At 37.7% G+C, this 21,111-nt stretch overlaps 1 protein-coding gene across 1 annotated transcript in view; it reads right to left on the bottom strand.

The window, feature by feature from the left end:
• Nucleotides 1-20,751, bottom strand: part of LOC127786886 (conserved oligomeric Golgi complex subunit 8) — a 28,607-nt gene extending 7,856 nt beyond the window's left edge. The window contains exons 1-7 of the mRNA XM_052314602.1: nt 20,424-20,751; nt 20,200-20,352; nt 4,799-4,947; nt 2,032-2,109; nt 1,819-1,912; nt 1,619-1,693; nt 1,194-1,490 (exon numbers count right to left, since the gene is read on the bottom strand). Coding sequence (XP_052170562.1) covers nt 1,194-1,490; nt 1,619-1,693; nt 1,819-1,912; nt 2,032-2,109; nt 4,799-4,947; nt 20,200-20,352; nt 20,424-20,549 — 972 coding nt within the window. The 5' untranslated portion in view covers nt 20,550-20,751. The remainder of the gene's footprint in view (nt 1-1,193; nt 1,491-1,618; nt 1,694-1,818; nt 1,913-2,031; nt 2,110-4,798; nt 4,948-20,199; nt 20,353-20,423) is intronic.
• Between the last annotated feature and the right edge of the window lie 360 nt (nt 20,752-21,111).

Below are 21,111 nucleotides of genomic sequence, written 5' to 3'. Positions count from 1 at the left end.
TAGATTTATATATTCATACAAGGCCAACAAAATGTGTTTCCATCCCAAATCCACCCCTTTCAAAGGGAAAATACAGTGTGACTGACAACCATACTAGCTTGAAGGTGAGGACAACCCATGTTGCGTTGGGGTGGATCTATATAAATAAATTACAAGTTTGATTTCCTTTCTATAGCTGATATCTTAAAGTCACTTACAAAAAAAAAAAAAGAGGATATCTTAAAAGTCATCCCAAGAAAATATCAGTTCAAATATCTTGGATTACTCATTCACAAAGATGAAGAGACTAATGAGGATGTTACATATCGAATTAAGGTAAGATGGTTGAAACAAAAAAGTGCATATAAAATTTTTATCTGATGGTAAAATTCTCTTCAAACTATAAAGAAAATTTTATATGACGGCTAGAAGAACTCATTTGGTCCATAGCATGAAATGTTGGGCAGTAAGACACTAATATGAGGAAAATATGAACATAATGAATATGAGGATGTTATGAAGGATATGAAGCCATACAAAAAAATGATAGAACTAAAAATGAGGTTATTTGTAATAAGGTTGGAGTGGTTCTTATTGAAAATGAGATGCTTGAGAAACGATAAGAATGATTTAGTCACATGAGAATATGACCAAATAGAGGCTTCTATGAGCAAAGTGGACGAAATGAAAGAAATCTTTGGCAAGAGAGGTAGAGGAACAACGAAAAATAAAATCTTTGTGGAGAACTCCTAGGTATGATGAGTTATAAGGGTCTTACAAAAGATATGATCATAGATACAGATGATTGGCAAGCTAGAATCCATGGAGCCAACCCCCACCTAGTGGGGTAAAGCCTTGATATATTGTTATTGTTGTACTCATTGATCTTAAAGTGAGGCAGCTACAATTATCATGCTTTCCTTTTTTATAAATTCTAGAAAGTTGCAAACCATTTGTCCCTTCATTCTTTGTTTTATGCATTCTCCAAACAGGTGTATTCAGAAATTGTATTAACAAAATGTAAGAAATTAGTGACTCGCAATGTCTACTGTTGCATTATCTCATTGAACAAAATTATGGAAAATCATACTAATAAGATGCAAATCTTTTGGTATTGGAAGCAGCAGCAGATTATATTTTCCCAACTCCTCTAAAACATTCAACAAAATGGTGAAGAAATGCAACTATACAAAAATATAGTTGCCAGCACCTACCATGCATTGATCCAGGATGTTGGACAAAGACCCGCCTTCAGTTATTTTGGGGAGCATGACCTTGAGTGTTCTAAGGAGAGAGGTTATTTGATGCATGGCCCAGCTAAAAAGAAGCCCACCATCATAGTTTTCCTCACTTCCTGATGTATCATCAGAAAATATGGCCCGGTATTGGTTAACAACATCAAATAGATGCATTCTGTAACAGTTTACCATCCCTTTCAAGTATTCGTAAGCATTTCTTTGGTCTAGATCATCTAGAATTCCACTAAGCCATGCCTCTCGGCATCTCAAAAACTATACAACAGAACCAATCCAGGTCAGAAACAGGATGAATTGAAATATGTAAACATATCAACCAGGAAACAAAGTTACTTGCACATAAACCAAATACTTGTTAGACACAAAGCTTTAATAAGCCTCACCTGTAGATGCATTTCATATTCACTAAATACTCCTATTCGACGTAAATATCCAATAATGCGGAGACATTCTGGCAACTGCATTATATGAAGGTTTTGTGGCCAAAAGTTATGGAACTTCAGATATCATAGTTCCAGAAGAAAAATGTTGAACCAGCTGCACACAATCAACACATTATATCTTTTGGCGTAGCACCATGTACCTGAATGTTTGATCGAAGTTTCTGTAAAAGCTGAGAAAGAAGAGATTGGGTGGTCTGCTTAACTTCTGCAGTGAGCGCTTGAATAACAGGTATCCTTTGATAGCCAAACAGAGGGGAGCATGGGATAAAAGGAAAGAAAAGAAGAACAGGCTCAGTAGGCATCCTTTTCAATCTAAAAGGCCAAAACAGCAGAGTATGAGAACTAAAGCTCACTTTGGATGCATTGTTGAAAGTTTGCAAACAAATGCTTCCAAGTCCAGAGCTTCATCATAATTTCCATTCCTCACACACCTATAAATGGACAAGAGTTAGTTCTCGCCATATAAGGTCATGCAACATGCAGAACAAAGCAACTGACTTAGTCCCCCTTCCAAGGATGAAAAGGGGATTTAAGATTCTGGATTATTAAATCATAGTTCTCTTGAAACTGGAACAGTACACAGAATAAAACTGTGCAATTCCAGTTTATTATTCCTGGTGCATTATTCCTTGTACTAGTAACACCTATCTTTCACCATTTGCTACTTCTCTCTTGTGCTGCTCTATGATAAGAATTCTTCTCTACCTTTATTTTCCAATCATAGATTCCAACATATGCAACCAAAATGAGAAATCCCATAGGAAGGCTCTTAATCACCACATCAGCAGCCTCACTCAAGAACTTCAATCACCTTAAATATATTATTAAAAAAATATCATAGTAACAACTCAAATTATAGAAATTCATTACATATTGGCAAATACTTTGTGCCTTTTCAATTTATATTCCCAAACACTTTTTAAGAAGAGTAGCGCCCATGTTGGGCAGTCACAGTCTACAATGCTCTTTCAGTAGCACTACATTCATGAAAGACCAGATCCAAATGGTCAACATGGCCAACAAAAGGTCATTCATAAAGCAGATGCTTTTAAGAGACAAATGCCACCATTCATGCAACATAGTATTTTTAACAGAGAAAAACAGAAATATCATCACAAGAATAAAAAGAAAAGTACTAATAGCAGCAGGTACCAACAAAACTAGTAGTATGAGTTACCCAACATGTTATGTTAGTTAAAACTCTAAAAATGTCTGGTAAACAAACTCTTATGGGGGATGTACCAAAAATATACTCACACTTCTACATCACGTGGAACAGATATGATAAGATAGGCCAGTGCTTTACATGTCTTACACATTTTCAGTTTCCCACTGGTTTACATTATGTGCCCTTATTTATAGGCAAAATGAAAAGATAAACCTATCTAAAATATAACAACTACTCAAAATATAATTCTAATCTCTAAATCATATATAACCTTATCTAAACCCTAAATCAAATACAATTCTATCATCTAAACAACTATGATAAATCAAAACAAAACAAGATAGGGCCTAATATAAAATTTACTTTTTAAAATCAAAATAGAAAACATATCAAAATATCCCTATCATTCTCCCCAGGTGGGAGAAAAACTCTCCCTCGAGTTTTGTGAATCTAGACTTACGTCACTAGTAATCGAGTATTGTTGTCATCACCAACTCAAACGGAAAACTTGCTGCTTCCATGGCTTAATGGCTTAGTGATGAGGATTGTGATTTTTTGCCATTGTTAACGTGATGGTTGCTTTAATGAACTCTGTGTGGCTGTTGATGAGGAAGTGTTGTGGTGCGGCCATTGTTGTGTGCTGCTGACGATAATGGTTTGATGATGTAGAACTGATGGAAATTGATGAAAATTCAGAATTGAGTTTTGCTCTGATATTTGACGCGGGACAGTAACAAAAAAATGCAGAAAGTAGGAAAGAAAGAGAAGATATTAAGAAAGACAAGAAGAAGAAGCTAGAGATGAGAAGAAGCCAAGAAGGCAAGAACAGAAGACAAACTGAGAGAGAGAGACAGAAGGAGGAGAAATCATATTATTCATTCATCAAAGTTGAATAAAAGATTACATTATGAGCACTTACTAATAGGCAATGAAAAGATAAACCTATCTAAAATAAAACAACTAACCAAAATATAACTCTAATCTTCTAAATCAAATATAACCTTATCTAATCCTAAATCAAATATAACTATATTATGAAAACAACTATGAAAAATCAAAACAAAACAAGATAAAACCTAATATAAAATTTACTTTTTAAAATCAGAATAGAAAACATATCAAAATATCCCTATCATTCTCATGAGGTGGGAGAAAAACTCGCCCTCAAGTTTTGTGAATCTAGACTTGTGTCACTATTAGTCATGTATTGTTGTCATCACCAACTCACTCAAAGTAAGATAAACTAGTTGCTTTCATGGTTTGATGGGTTAGCAATGAGGATTGTGATTCTTTGTCATTGCTATGGTGATCGTGGCTTTGATGAACTTTGTGTGGCTGTTGATGAGGAAGTGTTGTTGTACGGCCATTGCTGTGTGCTGTGTGCTGTGTGCTGTGTGCTACTGACAATGATGGGTCGGGGATGTTGAACTGATGGAAAATGATGAAAATTCAGAACCAAGTTTTGCTCTACTACCAAATTTGATGTGGGACAATAACAAAAAATTGCAGAAAGTAGGAAAGAAAGAGAAGATATTAAGAAGAAGAAGCTAGAGAAGAGAAGACAAACGAGAGAGAGAGACTCAAGAATGAGAAATCATATTATTCAATCATCAAAGCTGAATAAAAGATTTCATTATGTGCCCATTTATAGGCAATGAAAAGATAAACCTATCCAAAAGATAACAACCAATCAAAATATAATTCTTATCCTAAATCAAATATAACCTTATCTAATCCCTAAATCAAATATAATTCTATCATCTAAACAATCAAAACAAAACAATATAAAATTTACTTTTTAAAATCAAAATAGAAAACATATCAAAATATCACTATAATATAACCAAACAACCAAAAAATGAACTGTATATAGCTAAATATGCTAGCAGATACCATAGGCCATATGACCCTGAACCAGGCATTCATTTAAATTTAACATGTCAACCACATACGTGTCCATAAGCTGGGGAATTTCAAGCAAGTCAAGCAAAGTACTATGATTAGCTAGCAATGTCTGGTTCATCTTCCTCTTTTCCAAAATCAGTTCTGCAGAGTCTACGAATTCTGTGCAACCAGATGTTAACTTCGGGATTTCGGCCATCTGTAATGAAAGAGATGTAAGAGAATAAATTAAATCTTAATCCTCAAATAAACAGTAGATCCATTCTGAATAAAAACTAAAAACAGATCAGAAATCTACCTAATAAGGTCAAACCAATAATTTGCTCACAACAGAGCAGAAACTCATGCAGAAAGTAAACAGCTAAGAAGCATGAAATTTGACATATTGAGGAAACAATTGGTTAAAACAACATATCAAGCCTTTATCCCACTATAAGGTGGGGTTGGCCATGTGAATTCTAGCTCACCAGTCATTTCTATCCATGGTCTTATCTTCTATAAGGCCCTTATAACTCATATCAAGATTAATTTTAAACAATTGCTGCCTCAGATTAATTTGGAAATCAGTAGAACTGTGCCTAGAAATTTGGAACGGGTATTGGCCTGCATTCCAATAGTGAACTCCAAACTAAAACCAAATTGGTTTATCTTTTAAAGCACTCTGCTGACTGTTCCAGAGGATAGCAAACTTATGGCCCATTTAAATTTTTTCAATTTTTGTTTTCATGTCTTTTGGGGTTTTGGGGAGAGGGGGGGGGGGGGGGGTGGAAAGGAAGAAACCAGCAGTCAGTGCATTGCTTTCGTTTTCCATATTTTTCGAGTCAGTGCATTGCTTTTGTTTTCCATATTTTTTTTTCCATTCAACTCACTACCCACCCCCTTCATCCACTCAACCTCTGACCAGCCACACACCATCAAACCAACCATTTTTTGTAAGGGGTAATTATTTTTGTCAATATAAAATAAATTTTTATATATTTAATCATTTGATACAATATACAACTTTTTTGTCAAAAATAGTTTTCAGGTTTATTTTCAAAATTTTGAGAAATGACAAGATTATCTAATATAATGTTTAGTTTCATCTTTTCCCTAAAACAAATAAAAAATAAATAAAAACGAACACACATGAAAACTGTTGGGAATTCGTATTAGTTTGCCTGTATTAGGTGTTGTATGTATTAGTTGTACCTTGTACGCAGCTTAGGTAGCTTGTACATAGCAATTACAGTGTTCTGGAATAAATGCTTGTAGCCCTAGCTTAAGAGAATTGAATGAGTCTTTTCTCTCCAATCTCTCTTTTCCCCTCTTCTTTTTCTCTCAGTTCTGTATGCTATTTCTCATGGTATCAGAGCAATCAAAGGGTAAATCTGGAGAATTAGAGCAGATTTGATGTAATTCAATCATCAAATCTTGTCTAGGAGAAAGTTGTGTTCTGTATCCTCTTGGTTTGAGAATTTTGTCTTCCATCGAGATCAAGAGATGCGATCAGAAATTCTCTGGAATTCTGGTGTGATCTGATTTCTAGATCTGGCAATCTGATCCTGATTCCTGAAGCTGCAATCTGCTGTTCTGGAGTTCCTGAAGCTGTGATCTTCTGCTCTGGAATTTTTGAAGCTGCAATCTAGTGTTCTAGAATTCTTGAAGCTGTGATCTGGTATCCTACAGCTGGGAACTAGTATTCTGGTGTTGTCTTGTTTTGTTTGTTGAAACTGATTTATACAACATGTCTGGTTCAGAGATAGTCTCCACTACTTCTGTTGTTGTTCCAAGCATATCTGGTACTCCTGTGATTACAACTGAAAAGCTGAATTGGAAAAATCAATTTTCCTTGTCAGCTTCAATTAATGGGTGGTTTCGAGGCCAAGGGCTAGTGATCATCTTACTAAGAAATTGAGTGAGATACTAGAGAATGGTAGGACATTATGGGATAAAGTTGATGCACAGCTTGTTTCTTTGTTGTGGCAGTCCATTGAACTAGATCTAGTGCCTCTATTTCGTGTTTACAAAAGTAGTGCCAAAATATTGTCACATGCACAGAGGCTTTATACAAATGGCATTCTTCGTTTGTACACAATTATTAGTACATTGTTTAATCTTTGAAAAAGAGATTTAGATATGACAACATATCTAGGAAACGTTCAATCTGCTGTGACAGATTAAAATATCATACTGCCAATCACTGAAAATTTTGTTGAACAGCGTGTCCAACATGATAAACTGTTTGTGGTGCTGATATTGGCTGGATTGAGAGCTGATTTGGAGTGTGTTAGGACACAAATCATGAGTGGACCTGTCATTCATACAATGGAAGAAGTGTTTGCAAGGCTGCTGAGTAGTACTCAGACCTTTTCTGGCCCTGATTAAGCAGCTGAGGGTCTATTATGGTTTCTCAGGTTGCATCCTTTGGTAATCAGTCCAAGAATAAGCAGCCACAACGTGGTGGAAAAGAGGGAAAATGACCTTTTTGCTTGTATTATCACAAACCAGGTCATTATAAAGACATCTGTGGATGATACCACTGACCAACTGACTGCCAATTCTGTCCATATACTCCACAACCAAATGGGGTGACAAAACATAAAAATCATCGTCCCGTTGAGACATGTCATACCTTATTGGTTCATATGTATGTTCCTCTTCTTTTTGGGATGTTGCTTTTTGACTTTCTACAATCTGATTAATCAAATGCCTTCTACTATTCTTAATGGGCATATTCCGCATACTCTACTTGTTCCATGAAACCTTATATCCTCTTCCTCTTAGTATTTTTGGCTCCGCCCATTTTTTCATCTTTTATCACCAAAAAGGGATAGACTAACACCTCGATCTATTAAATGTATCTTCCTAGGGTATTCTCGATTTCATAAGGGCTATAAGTATTTTTCCCCTGATCTCAATCGTCATTTTCTCTCTTGATGTTGCTTTCTTTGAGTCTAGTCCTTTCTTTGCTTCTTCTTCCCTTCCTTCTTCCTCATCTCTTGATGAGGTTCTTCCTGTTCCTTCTTTTTCTTCTTTAGTTCCTACTATCTCTTAGCCCATTACCTCCTCCGATCCTTCTCATCCTCTCTTGAAATATCAGTGTCCTTCTCGACCCTCTCCTCTTCCAACTACTATTCCTCCAAATGGTGTGGTTTCTTCATCTCTTGTTTCTCCCGATGTCGTAGTTACCTTAGATGCTTATCTCCCTACACATGTCACTATTCCTTCAATTCCCAGTCCAATTCAACCTTCTCTACAAAGAGGTACTCGTTCTTCTCATAATCCTCGTCCTACTTACACTTTCTCGAGCTATTATCATTTATCTTTTATCCATTCTGCCTTTGTTTCTACTCTTTCATCTATTTCTATTCCTAAAATAGCACCAGAAGCTCTTGCTAATCCTAGTTGTCATCGTGCTATAGATAAGGAGATGTCTACTTTGCTTGCTAATCAGTAATTGGCCTTTTACACATAATTTTCTTTGTTATACCTTAGGCTGTTATAGGATTGTACTTCCAATTTGTTACTAACAGGAAGGGATGCAACAACCTATAAATAGGGTAATGAGTAGAGACTAGGCAGCTTATGACTGAATGAATGAATTTAAATTTTGTTCTCTCTCTCAACTCTTTTGAACTTTCCCTTTTAGTTTCTCCCTCCCTATCCATTCTCTTACTCCCGATCTATTCCCTAATTCCATTCTCAATCCTAAATAACCCTAAGAACCTGACAATTGGTATCAGAGCGAGGTGATTCTTGACCTTGCAATGAAGCAGAGTTCGACAAAGTGCAGTGATCCACAGCGATCAATTTGGACTTGTAGATTGTTGGTCCACAGCAAGTGAAAACATAGAGATCGACAATTGCAGAATTGCTCAAGTCGCAATAGGTGTTCTCGGAAGCAGCCGTAAATAGCCATAAAATTGATTGAACAACTGAGCTGATCAATTAGGTGGTGTGTGCTTCAAGTGGAGCGAACAGAGTCCATCCATCTAGTAGGCAATACTAAAGGCGATCCTTATCTAGAGAATTAGGCAGCAAACCAGAGCCAAGTGATCCCCGGCCACCTAATTTCGATCAAGTCGACACCGCAAGCAACAAATCAAAGCCATCGAAGCTCAATGCAACTACGATCAGATGCCTCCACCAATCGGATCCAATGAATTGTGGTAGTTCTTTAATCAAAGGTGGAACTGGTGAATTAACTGATGGTGGAAGGAATTAGAATGAGGCAGCTGGAAACCCGATTCGATGCAATAGAGATCGGCCTTCGACAGAATTGCAACTAGAGGAGAGATTGGAGACGATGGAACTCAGCCTTCGTCAAACTTAGGAGGAGGTGAGTTGGGGCAGGGCTGAGATGATGATGTTGGAGCGAAATATGAGAGATGACTTTGCTAGTCTCAGAGAAGAATTCTTTAGTTTTGATTAGCAACTACGCACCGTCTTAAGCCTGTTCTCTAGAATGCCTAACGCAAGCTTGCCAACAGACTTCACTCCAAGGACTAACATGGCTTCGATCTTTGCTGGATCTAGGAGTAGACAGCGTACTCCTGATCCTATAGAAATAGAAGAGCAGCCGAAGTTGATGCCAAAATCATCAACAAGAGGAGCCTATACAAATCCATACCCTGCTCTAATACCAAGATTGGAGATTTCGATATTCGAAGGAGACAAACCAAGATGGTGGATACGTCGATGTGAATGATTCTTCTACCATTATAGAGTGACAGAAGGACAAAAGGTGAATTTGGCATCCGCTTATCTCAATGACATAGCAGATGTGTGGTTCCAAGGGTGGAATAGGAGGAGGAGGGAATAGAGTTGGCTAGAGTTTGTGGAAGATTTTGTATGCGATTCAGGGAAGGAACTATGACGGGTGTCATTGAAGAATTCAACAAGCTAAAGCAAGAACGTCGGTGGATGAGTATCAAATTAGATTTGAGGAGCTAAAGTCATTACTGATCATCTCTCATCCAACCTTAGATGAATCATACTGTGTGTCCAGCTTCATCAGTGGTTTAAATGATGAGCTAAGACCCACTATCAAAATGATGCAAGTTGCTGAGAAGGCAAGACTATAGGAGCTTGCCTTGGAAGCTATTTTCAATAAGTATGCACCCTCAACGGACATTCAGCCTTCGTTCAATCAACAACTGGAAGGCAATCAAAGAAATAAAAATTTTAGGGCTAATCCTAACCCTGTTGCAACTAGCTCATCGACAATAGAGCAGAAGAGGTTAGAATTATGCTATATTTGTGGAGACAAATTCAGTCTTGGCCACAAATGTCAAAGACAGTTAATGAGAATAGAAGGAGTAGAGGGCGAGTATGGAGAAGAAGAACTAGCGAGAATTGGGTGACGAAAGAGGCACAGTTGTAATTAGTTTCTTGGGGACAAGAAACCTTCGCGGGGGGGGGGGGGGGGGGGGCAAAAATTGTCACGACCCAAGGGCATTAGGAGTAACTGGTCTTTTACACAATTTCATTCGTTGTACCTTAAGTTGTCATAGGATTGTACTTCAAGTTTGTTACTAACTGCAAAGGATGCAACAACCTGTAAATAGGCTAACGAGTAGAGACTAGGCAGCTTATGACTAAATGAATGAATTTGAATTCTATTCTCTCTTGACTCTCCTAAATTTTCCCTCCATTCTCTAAATTTCCCCCCCTCTTGGTTTCTCCATCCCTTTCCATTCTCTCACTCACGATCTATTCCCTAATTCCATTCTCAGTCCTAGATAAACCCTAGGAACATGACACTTGGGATTTGGTTTCACTTCCACCCTGGATGTCTTTGGTTGTCATTGGGTTTTTACTGTTAAAGTTGGTCTTGATGGATCTACTAACATATTAAAAGCACACTTGGTTGCTAAGGGCTATACACAGATTTTTAGTCTTGATTACGGATATAACTTTTCCCCTATGGCTAAGATTACTTCAATTCATGTGTTTCTATCCATGGTTGCCATTAGACATTGGCTCTTCATCAATTTGACATTGAAAATGCTTTTTTGCATGGTGATCTTCATAAGGAGGTTTATATGGAGCAACCACCTAGTTGTTGCTCAAGGGGAGTCTCACCTAGTTTGTCACCACAAGAAATCCTTGAATGGTCCAAAGCAATTAATTAGGTGTTGGTTTGGTTTCTTTAGTTGTGTAGTTCAATCTTTTGGATTGATTAGGAGTGAAGTTAACCATTTTGTTTTCTGTCGTCATGCTCCTAATGGTATTATCTATTTGGTTGTCTATGGAGATGATATTGTCATTACTTGTAATGAGAAGCAAGGGATATTGGATTCTATCCAGGCCCATTGACACACCTATGGATCCTAATTCTAAGGTTGTTCCTGGATAGGGGGACCCTATTCATGATCCAGGGCATTACGAGAGATTGGTTAGGAAGTTGAATTATTTTCCAATGACTCAACTAGATATTGCATTTGTTGTTACTATGGTTAGCCAGTTTTTGGATTCTCGTTGTGATGGTCATTGGCAAGCTTTGGTTTGTATTTTGTGATATTTTAAGAGTTCGCCTAGTAAAGGTTTATTATTTGAGGATAAAGATCATATATAGGTAACTGGTTATGCAAATGCTGATTGAGCAAACTATTAATTTGATAGATGGTCACTTCTAGCTATAGTGTTTTGGTTGGAGGCAATTTGGTTTCTTGGAAGAGTAAAAAATAGCACGTTGTTCAATTGTTGCTAGATTAGTGTTGAAGCTAAGTGCAGAGACATGGCATTAGCTACATGTGAGCTAATTTGGCTTAAACAACTTCTTAAGGAGCTATAATTTGGGGATTCAGGTTTTGTGCAACTTGCGTGTGACAATCAAGTTGCTCTTCATATTGTTTTTAATCATGTTTTTTATGAAAGGGCCAAACATATTAAAATAAACTCACTTTGTGCGAGAAAAACTGGTTTCTAGTGAGATTTCTACGGCATTTGTGGGGACTATGGAACAATTGGCTTACCAACTTAATAAAGCTCTTCAAAGTCCAAGGGTTGAGTACAATTTTTCCAAGCTAGGCACATATAATATGTATGCACCTGCTTGTGGGGGAGTGTTGAGAAGTCATATTAGTTTGATTGTAGTAGGTGTTGCATGTATTAGTTGTAACTTGTACCTCACTTAGGTAGCTTGTACATAGCAATTACAATGTTTCGCTATAAATGCTTGTAACCCTAGCTTAATAAAATTGAATTAGTCTTTTCCCCCCAATCTCTCTTTTCCTCTCTTCTTTTTATCTTAGTTCTTCATACCATTTCTCAAAAACTGAAAGCAAAATCAAACAAACCACTAGAAAGCATAAATGACTATTCATCAAAGGGGATAAAAATTTGCTAGTACGAGAAAATTACAAGCATGTGGCAATCAATTATTCATCTCCTCAAACTAGATTCAGAGTGCAAGAGATCCCTTTCTTATGTGTTTTCTTTTTCTTTTAGTGGAGGGTCTATGGTCAACTTTGGAAAAAGTTGAAGTGGCTTGGATTAAAAGAAATTTATGGAGATTCACTAAGCCTTGGCTTCTAATAGACGAAGCATTAAGAAGGAGGTGGCCTACAAGGCTTGCTTTTGGAAGCTAATTCCACTTGGCAAAAGTAGGAGGCAATCAATCAATTTCTTTGAGCCGAGCGACAGAGATGAATGGATCCAAGAAGGAATAGCAAGGAGCTTAAAAACTTCATAAATAGGGTTGCAGGTCTAGTAGGAGCAAGAAATGAGTGGTTTATCTACATTAGCATTCAATACGAGACGTCATTTTACTCTTCCATATGCCATGAAGCAACTAGTGAGCAATCTACATGCATGTATCATATTACTTCTCAAAGAGGAGAGAACGATTTTTATCTACACTAGTGTGTATCTATGAAACATATCTAAGAAAACGTTCCATGGGATATGCAATTTACAGATGACATTGAGTTAATGGATGAGACAAAAGAATGCATGAGATACAAATAAGATAGTTTGATCGTGTGAAATAAGACCAATAAAGGCCCTATGAAAAGAATGGGTAAAATGGAATAAAGATTAAAAAAAGAGATCTAGGAATATCAAGAAAATACAGTGGTAATTCATGTAGCAAACACCTAGTAGGGATAAAGGCTTGGTATGTTATTGTTTTAGTAATGTTTTATCTATGAAAATGTCTACAAATATCTTAGCCAAAAAAAAAAGTCTATAGATAACAACAATTACAAGCTGCAGTTCCACTGGATGGGGTTAGCAACATGAATTCTAAACCTCCAGTCCTTTTCATCCAAAGCAGTATCTTTTGTAATACCATTATGTCATATAAAAATGTCCAAGAATAATAGGAACACAAGTTGCATATGATGTTTATAAACTTGAAGTATGCTTATGGCAAAGCCCCAAAGAAAGTCTTGTGGAAGATTTTAGAGTAACAAACTCTGCATTGCTTATATATAAGTTATAAAGGCACATATCAATAAGAAGAAACTAGTGTTAGGACTTGTGAAGATGATACAGAGGTTATCTAAATTACTATTGATTATAGCAAGGATCTACATTGAGCTCTTACATCTTTGATCTTGTGATGGATGAAATTACAAAACACATCCAAAAAGAGGTGTCTGTGTGAAACTTACTTGTAAATGATATTGTCTTGATAAACAAAACCAAAGAAGGAATAAATAGGGGTAAGTATTCAATCATTATGGAGTAATTTAGCAACCAAATTAAATTAACATAATCTATATATAACAAACCCGAATTGAAATTTTACAAAAATAGATTTACCCATATAAAATTTGTTGAATTATATGGTTATAATCTAGGGTTAATCTTATATTAGAGCCCATGACCCATGGCCCATTGTATTTGTATATATAGGTGTATAATCTATGAGTTTAATTAAGTTGTAAATACATATTAAAAGCTAGGGTTTTCTTCCTAAGTTTTACATGGTATCAGAGCCAAAATACAAACCCTAGTAGCCACCATACAAACCCTAGCCGCTGCTGACCACATCAACGACGACCACTGTCGGTCGCATCGCCACTGACCGCCGCAACTTGCGGTGCCACCGTCGTCGCCGCTCGCGCACATTGCCATCACCGTGCTCGTGCTACTGGTCTGTAGCGGGTCTTCACTGTCCGGTGGCTGATCACGCACACCGCCACCACCGTTGCATTCGCCAGCCTCCGATCTATCGACCCTCGGAGGATCGTTGCCTTTGCCGCCGCCACGCGCCGCCTCTCTCGCACTGTTCAGAAACTTGTTTTGGCTCCAATCAGTACTCCGATCGCGACGCCGTCTTCACTATTGGACTCGCCTCCTTCAGTTCATCCCAGTCCAGGTGATTTCCTCGCCATCCGCTGTCTCCCGTCTCCAACGGGCCTCATTCTCTGTGCTAGATCATCTAGCCTCTCTATTTGGCTATTTTTTTTAACCCCTTTTGTTTCATATATGTTGATCTTGTAGAGCTCCCTTCTGTTCAACATGGCTAGTACCAATAAATTTGGCTCATTCTCTGGTATTTTGTCTCCCTCTCCAGCCATTGCTACTGAGAAGTTGATGAGCAGTTCCAATTATATCTCTTGGTCCAAGGCGGTTGAACTATGGTGTATGGGTCAAGGTTTACAAGATCATCTAACTACCAAGACCGAGAATGTGACCACAGCTAAATCTGAGTGGCAGAGAGCTGATGCTCTATTGTGCAGTCTATTATGGCAGTCAATTGATCATTTTCTTCATCCGATCTATACTAACTACACCACGTGCTGTGAGTTGTGGGCTCAGGCCAAGGCGCTATACACTAATGACATTCAAAGTCTGTATTCAGTAGTGTCTAATTTGCTTAGTTTACAACAACAGGGTCTGAGTCTTCTTGATTTTCTTGGTCAGATGGCCTCTATTAAAGCTGAATTTAACTCCTTGTTACCTGCTGGTAAGACTACTGCAGAGGATCTACCTCAGCGAGATAAATTCTTCATGGTGTGTACTCTTGTTGCCATTGGTCCTGAACTTGCTAACTTGCTCCTGTTCGTGATCAGATTCTTGTTAGTCCTACTGTATCTACTATGGATGAAGTGAATTCTCGTCTTCTACGAGTTTCATCTGTTCCTACAGTACCTTCATCTTCTGCAAGTGATCATTCAGTTATAGCTTCACAGGTTCAAAGTAGTGGCGAACAGGGAGGAGATCGTGGTAATTGGGGCAAGCGCCCCAAGTGTAACTACTGTCACAAGTGGGGACATACTAAGGAACAGTGTTATAAGTTGCATGGCCGCCCTCCTTGTGTTAATGTTGCTCATGCTGATGGTTCTCGATCTGAGTCCTTTGATGGTCATCCACCGCAATCTGTCCTTCTCATTGGGGCTGACTATGATGAGTATCTTAGGTATAAGACATCCCAACAATCCTCATCCACAGTTGCTTCTGTCGCCCACTCTAGTGATTCCACTGCCTGTCTCGCTCAGTCGTCCTCTTTAGGACCATGGGTCTTGGACTCAGGTGCTTCTAACCATATCTCTGGTAATCCCCATTTGTTCTCTCATTTTACTAATTCTATTTCTTTACCTTCTGTGACATTAGCTAATGGGTCCAAAGCGGTTGCTAAGGCTGTTGGCACTGCCAAACCCTTACCTTCTCTACCTTTAGATTTTGTCCTTTATCTTCCTCATTGTCCCTTTAATCTTGTCTCTGTTAGTAAACTTACTCGTGCCTTAAATTGCTTTATCACTTTTGATGATCATTCTACTACTATCCATGATTGCGGTACGAGACAGATGATTGACGTAGGATGTGAGTCGCAAGGTCTCTATCATCTCAACCTTCCTACATCTCCTGTTGCTTGCTCGGTGACTGAGTCTCCTGCTCTTCTCCACAATCGTTTGGGACATCCCAGTTTGGCTAAGTTTCAGAAGATGGTCCCAGTTTGTCTAGTTTGTCATCTTTTCATTGTGAGTCTTGTCAACTTGGAAAACAGTCTCGCACTTCTTTTCCAAAGCGTGTCAATAATCGAGCTGTGTTCCCGTTTGCTTTAGTTCATTCTGATGTCTGGGGTCCCAATCGCGTCGTGTCTGTTTTGGGTTTTCAATATTTTAAAACGTTTATCGATGATTATTCTCATTGCACATGGTTATATTTAATGAAAAATCGTTCTGAGTTATTCTCAATTTTTGAATCCTTTTGTGCTGAAACCAAAACGCAATTTCATATCTCTATCCAAGTATTGCGCAGTGACAATGCCCCCGAGTATTTTTCTATTCCCTTTACTACTTTTATGTCTTCTCAGGGGATTTTGCATCAATCATCTCGTGCATATACACCACAGCAAAATGGGGTTGCTAAGCGTAAAAATAGACATTTGATTGAAACTGCTCGCACTCTTCTTCTACATCATCACGTCCCCTTTCACTTTTGGGTTGAAGCTGTTCTTGTTGCTTTCTATCTCATTAATAGGATGCCCTTCTCAGTTCTTCAGCACCAAATTCCTCACTTTCTTTTGTTTCCTGATCAACCATTATACATTCTTCCTCCCCGTGTCTTTGGTTGCACTTGCTTTGTCCATAACTTGTCTCCCAATCAAGATAAATTGTCTGCTCGGTCCATCAAGTGCATTTTTCTTGGTTACTCTCGCCTTCAGAAGGGTTATCGGTGTTATTCTCCTAACACCTGCCGCTATTTTCTTTCGGCAGATGTTACCTTCTTTGAGTCGTCTCCTTTCTACTCTTCATCTCCTTCCGAGCGTCAACCCATTTTTGAGGCAATCCCTCTTCCCGCGAGTCCTCTCGCTTCTATTCTCCCTGTTTCTTCTTCTACCCCATTGCAGGTGTATCATCGGCGTCATCAGTCTCGGTCTCCTCCCGATCGAGATGTTGTTCATGCGCCTTCTCCCATGTCTCCTACTACTTCTGTGACTCCTGCTGTCTCACATCCTGCTCCAGTCTCTCCACCTGTTGCGGTCTTACCTTCTGAGGATCTGCTTCCTATTGCCCTTCGGAAAGGTACCCGTTCTTCTCGCAATCCTCACCCCATTTATAATTTTCTTAGCTATCACCGTCTCTCGTCTCTTTTTTTGTGTTTTTGTGTCTTCTTTATTCTTTGTTTCAGTACCTAAGACTGTTAGTGAGGCACTTTCTGATCCGAGGTGGCGACAAGGTGGGTCTATACTGTCAAGGTGGGTCTACACTGCTTTGCATTCCAATGGTACTTGGAATTTGGTCCCTTTACTCCTAGGGAAATCTCTTGTTGGCTGTCGGTGGATCTATACTGTCAAGATGGGTCCTGATGGACAGGTTGATCGCATGAAGGCCCGTTTGGTTGCCAAGGGGTATACTTAGGTTTATGGTCTTAACTATGGTGACACTTTTTCCCCTGTTGCTAAGATGTCCTATGTGCGTTTGTTTCTCTCTATAGCAGCTATGCGCCACTGACCGTTGTATCAGCTAGACATTAAGAATGCCTTCTTACATGGTGAGCTTCAAGAGGAGATTTATATAGAGCAACCTCCTAGGTTTGTTGCTTAGGGGAAGTCTGGGCAGGTTTGTAAACTCCGTCACTCACTATATGGGTTGAAGCAGTCTCCTCGAGCTTGATTTGATCGTTTCAGTGCTGTCATTCAAGACTTTGGTATGACTCGTAGTGAGTCTGATCATTCGATTTTTTATAAACACACATCACAGGGGAGGTGTATATATTTGGTTGTCTATGTGGATGATATTGTTATTACAGGTGATGATCAGAATGGTATTGTTCAGTTGAAGAAACATCTTTTCCATCATTTTCAGACTAAGAATTTGAGGTTACTTAAATACTTTCTTGGCATAGAAGTTGCTCAATCCAGTTCTGGTATTGTTATCTCTCAACGAAAGTATGTGTTAGACATTTTAGAAGAAAATGGGATGCTTGATTGTAAACCTATAGATTCTCCTATAGACCCTAATGCAAAGCTCTTACCAGGACAGGGGGAGCCTCTTGTTGATCCTGGAAGATACCGCAGGCTAGTTAGAAAACTTAATTATCTCACTATCACTCGTCCAGATATTTCTTTCTCAGTTAGTGTTGTCAGACAGTTTTTGCAGTCTCCTTGCGATAGCCACTGGGATGTGGTAGTCCGGATTCTCAAGTATATTAAGGGAGCTCCAGGTAGAGGACTATTGTATGAGCACAGAGGTCATACTCAAGTAGTTGGATATTCTGATACTGATTGAGTAGGTTCTCTCTCTGATAGATGATCTACTTCGGGATATTGTGTTCTAGTTGGAGGAAACCTAGTATTTTGGAAAAGTAAAACGCAGGAGGTTGTTGCTAGATCGAGTGCAGAAGCAAAATATCGTGCTATGGTCTTGGCAACGCGTGAATTTATTTGGTTAAAACAATTGCTTCAGGAGCTCAAGTTTGGGGAGATATCACAGATGAGATTAATTTGCGACAATTAAGCTACATTACATATTGCTTTCAATCTAGTCTTTCATGAGAGGACCAAACATATTGAGATAGATTGTCACTTCATCCGAGAGAAGATTTTATCTGGCTGTACTACCACAGATTTTGTCAATTCCATTGACCAGTTAGTAGATGTCTTCACTAAATCTCTCAAGAGTCCTCGAATTGAGCATATTTGTAGCAAACTCAGTGCATATGATATATATGCTTCAGGTTGAGGGGGAGTGTTGAGTTATATGGTTATAATCGAGGGTTAATCTTATATTAGAGCCCATGGCCCATTGTATTTGTATATATAGGTGTATAATCTAAGTTTAATTAGGTTGTAAATACATATTAAAAGCTAGGGTTTTCTTCCTAAGCTTTACAAAATTAAACCAAATAACTAATATTAAGAAAGTTAATAAAATTTAAGATAAGTGTAATTATTGTGATAGATATCAACACAGGTTTAGAGTAGTGGCACTTCATAAATAAGCTAAAATTTAGTGGTTATTTTGTAAGCAATTATATATCTTGGATATTTTGGTCAATTAGATTTATTTGGTTAAAAACAGTAGTGTTAAAACCAAAGCAAAAGTTGAAAATCTTTTTTTTTAAATACCAAAAAATGGACCAAACCAAACTGAATTTAGTAAAAAATCAAACCAGGTTTCAATTTGAAATTTTGATTTTAACCAAATAATGCTCACTCTTACTTGTAAATACTAAACTTGAATTATGGAGACCCCTTGGAATCCAAAGGCTTCAAATTGAGTAGGTCAAAAACCAAATATATGGAATATATAAGTTTAATAACAACAAAAGTGGGAACATGGTAGTGAGACTTGAAAATCAAATTATTTCTAAAGAAACAGTTTAGATATTTCAAATCAATTGTTTTAAAAGAATGTTGATGATATTACCTAGAAATCAAGGCAAGATGGTTAAATTGCAGAAGTGCGTCTAGTTTTTCATGTGATTGTAAAATCTCTTTAAAAATAAAAGGAAAATTGTCAAACAACTATAAGATCATCTTTGTTGTATGACATAGGAAGATTAAGGCTTGCGATGACAATAATAAATTTGTATCTTCAGCTGAAGGATTTTGCATACCCTATACAAACTCAAGACTAGGTGATTTAATTTGAGGCATGGCAGCTTTGCCATCACAACAAGAGGAAAGCTAGCTACCAGGCAATGAACCTTAATACTTATCTTTAAGTCACGTCACAGTTTTAGGGTGATGTGATGAATATGCCCACAAGAACTTTAATTCTTATTGATCAATTTCATCTTAAATTGTCTTGGGGCAAAGATGAAATTGAACATATGATAATTGTACATCAGTTTTTCACAATTAACTGTTCATATATGGAGAGAGAGAGAGAGAGAGAGAGAGAGAGGGAGGCTCTGATTACTTTCTAGTTTCAAATTTTCTCACTGGTTTTTTTCAAAAGAAGAAAGTGAGAAACTGAAGAATATCAAAATAATTCAATAAAATTTTGTGGGGGCATAGAAGGTGTTCGTAATTCACCTCTAATTATGAGAACTAAATTACTGATGTAGGACCATAGATCTCTCCTTCTTAACAGTGTATGGTTATTCTTGCTCATCTCATCTCATTTCAATATATGATACTACAAGTATGTCAAGTCAGCTAGAAAGACATGTTCCACAAATTAGTTCTATCTTACGGGATATTATATCTCCTGAACACCATTTTATTCTTTTCTTTTCTGAGCACTTAACTTGCTATGATAATGATACAAGAGTGCTCCTATTATATTGAACTATATTCCTGAAAGAAACTTACAAGGTTTTTTTCTTTGTTGTTAAATGAACAAAATGATCAAGAAAGTTTATCTTTCTTTCTGATATACAAAATTTCGTTATCATCTTTCACTTATTTAGTCCTCTTAATAAGAAGAAATAAGACTCCAGATTCAGCTATTATTTGCCATACTTGCATCTCAACACCATCAGAAATGAAAGGCCACATATTCATGAATATTCCATAGCCCACGGGGAGAGAAAGCAAAGTAACATTTGGAAACAAGAACTGTACCAGAGAATCGAGATGCTTGTCAATAGAAGAAACCTCCAGCCGAATGGCGAGCAACGCATCGGCAGCGGAAATGAAAGCGCGGTAGTTGGCAACCGCCACCTCTTGCATCTGCCTTCGAATTCTCTCCGCATCCACCCGCAGAAGCTCCGGCTCCTGTACCAATTCGTTTATAGGTTTATTCATATCACAAAATCAAAGACCAAAAAAGGCAAAGAGAGACAGACCTTGTGAAGGCGATCGAGAGTGAAGGAGAGGAGTTCCGAAACATAGGGTTGGTGACAGACGGAGGCGAGCGGAATGAGACCGGCCACAGTGGCCGCCTCATCTGCTGGACCTTCCGACGAGTCCATCTCCTCGATCTCGATCTCGATCTACTACTGCTGTTGTTATTATCAATATCACTAATCCCGAACACAGTGAAAGCAATGCCCCCAGATCAGTTCGGCTTCTTCGTTTACGCGAAATTGGCCGACATCGGCCCTTCGGGTAAATTCGGGCGGGCCTCAAACGTTTCCGCTCTGTTGTTCCCAAATGGACACTGTTATGTTTTGATGCCTCTAACTGATAGTTCTATTGTACTAATAAATGTTTAAAATATATTTATTTTAGTTTTAATAATTATAATTGTAGTTAAAATATAAATAAAAATAGTTTAGATATCCCATATATAATAATAAGACTATAAAACATAACTAAATAACATCATCATCATCATCATTATTATTACTATTATTAAATCAGTTTTAAATAGTGAATTCATATATGGGTATTGACTTAAATTATAAGATTGAATGTACATCTTTTAAAAAGTAAATTATATAATATAAAAATATAAATACATTATTTTTTAAATAAAATATATTTATTATATGTCGTTTTCAGTTTTCAAACATTTAAATTAGTTGGTAATAG

This window comes from Diospyros lotus, chromosome 12 (genome assembly GCF_014633365.1).
Source record: "Diospyros lotus cultivar Yz01 chromosome 12, ASM1463336v1, whole genome shotgun sequence".
Classification (NCBI taxonomy): domain Eukaryota; kingdom Viridiplantae; phylum Streptophyta; class Magnoliopsida; order Ericales; family Ebenaceae; genus Diospyros; species Diospyros lotus.
Note: the sequence above shows the minus strand (reverse complement) of the source record. Positions and strands in the feature narration are given on the sequence as shown.